General features: G+C 49.6%; 1 protein-coding gene across 1 annotated transcript in view; it reads left to right on the forward strand.

The window, feature by feature from the left end:
* The window catches only part of PARP1 (poly(ADP-ribose) polymerase 1), a 41,903-nt gene extending 37,496 nt beyond the window's left edge, over window positions 1-4,407 (forward strand). The window contains exons 18-23 of the mRNA XM_065873125.1: window positions 117-215; window positions 722-874; window positions 1,837-1,964; window positions 2,748-2,809; window positions 3,382-3,496; window positions 3,834-4,407. Coding sequence (XP_065729197.1) covers window positions 117-215; window positions 722-874; window positions 1,837-1,964; window positions 2,748-2,809; window positions 3,382-3,496; window positions 3,834-3,915 — 639 coding nt within the window. The 3' untranslated portion in view covers window positions 3,916-4,407. The remainder of the gene's footprint in view (window positions 1-116; window positions 216-721; window positions 875-1,836; window positions 1,965-2,747; window positions 2,810-3,381; window positions 3,497-3,833) is intronic.
* Window positions 4,408-6,000: the final 1,593 nt, after the last annotated feature.

Genomic DNA, 6,000 nt, shown 5'->3' on the forward strand with positions numbered 1-6,000 from the left:
CTCCACGTGGGCCCTTTATTACCTGTGCATCAGCTGAGCCTGTGATTGTTCTTCCTGCCTCTGTGCGGCTCTCTTGGGGTCTCCCTTGCTCTAATTTCCAGGCGCCTTCCTTCTAGGTGGTGGACAAAGATTCTGAAGAGGCTGAGATCATTAGGAAGTATGTTAAGAACACTCACGCGACCACACACAACGCATATGACTTGGAAGTCGTGGATGTAAGGCTCTCTCCTCCCTCTGCCCCCTTTGTGTCCTGCCAGCTCTTCCCTGCTCATTCCTCCGACCTGGGCCTGGGTAGAAAGGAGCAGTTAACTTTGCTTTAAATCACCAGAGGAAGTGACTCGGTTGTTTGTGGAACACAGAAGTTCATAGTCCTATGGTTTGGGGTTGGCTTTTTATTCTGTTTTTTAAAAGACATTTCCTACCCCAAAACCTAGTTTTGCAATCAGAACAGTTATCAGAGATCCAAAATAAAGTGCCTCAAGTGTGCACCTCCACGTAGCATTAATTTTAATAGCTGGTCTCTGCTAAATGGGACCTTGAGTAGCAGCGTTGCTCCGTCCCAGCCTGATTGAAACACCTTGCATACTGCAGAAGGCCTTACAGTGTTCCAGCTCTGGGGACAGACAGCTGGTCGGTTCTCCTGTGTCTAGTCAGATCTCCAGTTAACCAGAGTGACAAGTGGTTCCTCCTGCCTCTCTTCTTTATTCAATGCTCCGACCAGATCTTTAAGATAGAGCGTGAAGGAGAGAGCCAGCGTTACAAGCCGTTTAAGCAGCTGCATAACCGAAGGTTGCTGTGGCACGGGTCCAGGACCACCAACTTCGCCGGGATCCTGTCCCAGGGTCTCCGGATAGCCCCACCTGAAGCACCTGTGGTACGTGCCTGGCCTGGGAGCTGTGGGGAGGTGGGGGGCAGTGCCTGTTTCTGCTGCTGTCTCCACCAGAGCTTTGTGGGTACTTGCGTGAGAAATGCACATGCCCCGATGAATAAGGGGCCTTGTTTAAAGATGTAGGTGTAGCCACGGTTGATAAGGTGAACGTTGCCAGATGTCCCTCTCCTGACCCTCACTATTGAGAGCGTAGCCGTACACATATCAAGCAGAGTTTCTGGAACAAAGGAAGTAAGTGTCCAGGCCCTGCTTTGAAAGCTAATTGGGTGTGTTGACTGACAGAGAGCAGACTTTGGCCGCAGGCCAGACTGAGTTCAGACCTGCCTCTCCCACCTCCCAGCGGGGGACCTCCTTGAGCTTCAGCATATGCCTCGGTGAAATGCGCCGATAAATGAGTAGAGCCTGACCCAGACCTGAGCGACGGCTGTGTCACCTGCTGGGTCATAGACGTGACCCACCAGGCAGGGACTTAGGAATAGTCTTCCAAGCACCTCGTCTTCCAAGCCCCTCGTTTTGTACTTGTAAAAAGAGGGGAGCAAAGAGGCTTAATGACCGGACTCATGAGTGCTGTGTGGTAGCAAACGCGCTAACCTCTCTGAACCTCGTTTTCACTTACCAAAAGGAATAAATATAATAGCCATGTTTACTGGGTGTTCACACGTGCCAGGCCCTGGCCTAAGAAGCTGTTATTAACTCATTTAATTTTCACAGCAGCCCCCTGGGGTGCTTTCCCCCAGTTCAGAGAAGGAAGTGGGGTCCAGAGAGATTAGCTAACTTCTCCCAGCCCCTGGGTACCCGGCAGAGCTGGGATCTGAACAGCCTGCTCCAGAGCATGGGCCTCTACCGCCTGCCGGGGGCACTGTGGGAAGTGGGGACACGCAGTCAGTAGGTGGTGCTGCTAACTTCCCGTGAGAAGGTCTTCAGCTGTCCCTTTTCCATCCCTCCAGACGGGCTACATGTTTGGTAAGGGGATCTATTTCGCCGACATGGTCTCTAAGAGTGCCAACTACTGCCACACATCCCAGGGAGACCCGATAGGCTTAATCCTGTTGGGAGAAGTTGCCCTTGGAAACATGTGAGTAACCCTGGCTTTGAGGCTGGTGGCGCTTGATGGGGGTGGATGGGGTGAGCTGTAGGAAGGAGGGCTTCCCTTGGCTGGGGGTTGATCCTGAGAATTCCCCACCATGATTAAGAGGACCCACCAGGTAGGCAGTGGGTATCAGACGCCAGTGCATGTTAAGCAGACAAGATACAGGAACGCCTCACAAGACCAAGGACAGGAATACAGCCAGGCCTCGGCAACCGGCAGTGTCCATTCCTTCTGTGGGCTGCGAAACAGAGAGGTTGACTTGCACAAAGGATGGTCACCTCATGACCCCTGTCCCCCTGCTGATGTGTACATTTTCTGTCTGAGACCAACTCAGATTGAACTGGAATCTCAATCCCAGTTGCAGATTCCCTGCAGAGGAAGTCTGATTGGCCCAGCGTGGATTGATGGTCCACCTTGGTCCTATCAACCGTAACCCAAAGAGAGCAGGGTTATGTAACAGACCAGGAGGGGTCCCAGGTTCGTGAGCTGGACAGAAACCTCCAGAACGCCCAGCCACCCCACAGCTCTAAACGGGCCCTTTCCTGAAAGCGGCCCCGTGGCAGTGATCACGGGCGTGAACTGTTCAAAAGGGGCTGCGCCGTCAGTTTCTAGAACCAGAGAAGGAGGGCGTTCCTGGCGTGGAAGGTGGACTGGGTTCTCTGAGTGTTTATCTCAGCAGCTCCCGTGGACTTGCTCTGCCAGTCATACTGTTGGTTTGAGAGCCCAGTGACCTTGGAGGCTCTTCTGAACCTGTCTTCTCTTAAATAGGTATGAACTGAAGCATGCTTCGCATATCAGCAAGTTACCCAAGGGCAAGCACAGCGTCAAAGGTAATGTGTTTCAGAAACCTGCTGCAGCCCAGGCTCCCCGGACGGCACAGGGAGGGGGCTTTCTTTCCCCCAAAGCCATAGTTCCTGGGGCTAGCTATCACAGGTTCATTTTTTTAAAAACATGACTCTCTGTGCCTGCCACTAGCATCGCAAATGCCGTAGGAGAGTCCTGGTTGGAGCTCCAGTAACCGGGTGCGCTGGCTCTGGGGTTTAACCTGACTCTTAGCTTCAGCGTTGAGGGGCCTCTGGTGGCATGGTGGTACCTGGAGCTTCTTGAATTGATGCAGCTCGTAGCCCGTGATGATTAGGACCTCCTACGGACTAGTTGAACCGAGGGCTTTGGAATTCTTCTCAACAGAAAGAGGGCCAGGGGCACTACTATGCTTATGAAAATCAGTTAAGGCTGATACCCTGGAACTTGATAATATACCTACAGCTTTATGTCTGGAAGAAGGATGCAGTATGGGATGGGATTTGTGTGTCTTTTAAATGAACACATAGATCTCATCTCTCTGGAGCATTTTCAACGTCTCTTGCCACAAATCATATCACTTCTGCCTTCTGTTTTGCAGGCTTAGGCAAAACTACCCCTGACCCTTCAGCTAGTATTACTATGGATGGTGTAGAGGTTCCTCTTGGGACCGGGATTTCATCTGGTGTTAACGACACCTGTCTACTGTATAACGAGTATCCTTTTACGAGTGTGCTGTGTGAGCCCAAAGGAATGTTCTGGGGCTGTGGAGTCACTGATATGCAGCCAGTTAACCTGGGGTGGGCTGGCTAGAGACTATCCTGTTGTGTGTCGTTCCCCGCAGTGGTCTCCCTGGTCGGGGTGAGAGACCTGAACACCCCCCGCCGTCGTCCCGTCCCGTCCCCCCCCACCCCCCACCCCCCACCCCACCCCACCCCCCCCACCCCACCCCACCCCCGTGAGGGTTTGCAGGGTGTGGCCGGCAGGCTGGCTGAGCGGCGGCATGTGCACTCCGCGTGGAACCGTTTGTACCTTGACGTGCTTCCCCTCCAGGTACATTGTCTATGATATTGCTCAGGTCAGTCTGAAGTATCTGCTGAAGCTGAAGTTCAACTTTAGGACCTCCCTGTGGTGAGCTGTGAGGCGTGGCAGCCCAGTGACTGCAGCGTGAATTCACCTGACGTGCTTTGTACCGACTGACCAGGCAGAAACTTGAGCTGAGTTGCCGAGGGATAGCACCTTCACTAAACCTCCTTAGAAGGGATTTTATATGAACACTAGGTCACATGTTAAATGATTCTCCCAACTTTTCAAATCCCTTGTTTGTGTTGCTGGGGCGGGGCGGGGGGTGGGGCCGGGGGTTGCTTTGGGTTTTTCTCCTTCCAGCCATAACCCTGGTAGGTACACCTAACAATAGAGGAAAAGTTGGGGAGGGTTTTTCTGTGTGTCTAGACTAGTCCAATGAAAGAACCTTGCAAGCCACATTAGAACATCTGCCTCACTGGTTTCCCCAGGGAAGGAAAAAATAATCTTCTGCCCTTATTTCTAAGTGTTCATCTTTAGTTTTGGAAAAATGTTAAGCATTTATTTTGAGGTTAAAATAAAAACTAATTTCATACTATTTAAATTTCCTTTTTTATTTTGCATTTGTTGTCATCCTTTTAGCTTTTTGTTGGTGGTGTTTGGTGAGGAGTGTGGGGAGACCAAAGGGAGGAACATGAACAATTTCTCACACTTAGAAACGAAAAGTGCTTTCCTTTTCTAGAGACACTGGAACGTGGCAGCTCGCAGAATATGTAGTGTAGTAATTTTAAGTTGCATTTGAAATTCTCAACTTTGCTCTCAACAGTTTTGTCTTCTAACTTAGAACTATATCACCAGAATACCAAAGGGCTAATAGTAATTCTGAATTAAAATTGAAATGGCTTCTGTACTTGTGTGTTGTTTGTCTGGTCTCATTCTGAGTGCAGATCTTTTCATCTTCACAGTGCAAGGTCCACAAAGACTAGGGGGATTGTTTGTACCCGTATTTGTGAAACCACAGAATGTGCCAGGCAACAAACGGCAGTGCCCAGTAGGAGTGCCGTGTCTGAGTGACAGAAAACCAAACATAGGAGGGCATTCTTCTTCTTCTTCAGTTTATCAGATACTTAGTGGTGGTAAGACACATGTCAGCATGTCGTTCTGTTCTGCGGAGTACCATTTTACATATACTATATCGCCTCATACTACCACTGTATATTTGACTGCGGTGCTTATCAAATATTTACATTTAAGTTCGCTGAGAGCCAGGATGATATCTTATGACACTTTTGACCTTTTACAGAGGAGAACAGGAAGTGTGGGCTAGAAGGTAGAGTCACAGGCAAGAGAAAGCAGCAGAGTGAGCTGTTGTTTCAAACCCAAAGTTGCACCGGAATCTTTGGTCAGAGAAACAAAGGACAGACATCATTCCAGACAGAAAAGAAGAAAAAACGTTTTCTTTGAGCTGAGCTACAGTTTAGTGATTACAATGGTAGGTGCAGTGTATGAGCTGTGGCTGTGTCCCGTCATAGGCATGTTTGTGACTTTCTGCAGTCAGCAAACTTTGAGGGCCACACAAACCCAAGTTAGGGTGTCGGATTTCAGATACGGGCAAATCAACTTGATAACGGAGTCTTTGTGTTTTTTCAGGGTCCTTAAATTTTGATGAAAATCCTTAGCACCGTTGACCTGAGGGCCCCTGATCAGCCAGCCATTCAGTAATTCTCTCGGGCTCCATAGATCCTGAATATTCTGTATTCTTCGCCTTTTTTATCAGCACAGAGAAAGGCAATTACCCCCACCTGATTAGACAGTATTTTTAGACTGGAGTGATTGCTTAATAGGTTCTCTGTAATCAAAACTGATCTCTTTTCTTAAAGAGAGATTCACATCTCTGATTCCGCATTTTTCTTGTAAAAGAGGGAACCTGCCATGTTAGGATTCAGTATTCGTATTTTGGTTTTCTTTCTTCACTTTATAAAAATTCCGGGTAGCAGCGAAAATGTGCGCAGTTAGTTTAAAAATTTAAATCGTACAGAAGCACAGGGTGCTCTGGGAGACGTGGTACTGCCCTCGGCCTCTCCTGGGAGCTGCCAGCCCTCCTGCCTTTGCCTGGAAATGCCCTTGCACGACAGCCGCGTCTGCCCGAGGCAGCACTTGGCTCACGTTTCAGTCCACACCGTTCCACGCGGTGTAG

The sequence above is a fragment of the Phocoena phocoena genome, chromosome 1, assembly GCF_963924675.1.
Source record: "Phocoena phocoena chromosome 1, mPhoPho1.1, whole genome shotgun sequence".
In the NCBI taxonomy this organism is placed as follows: Eukaryota; Metazoa; Chordata; class Mammalia; order Artiodactyla; family Phocoenidae; genus Phocoena; species Phocoena phocoena.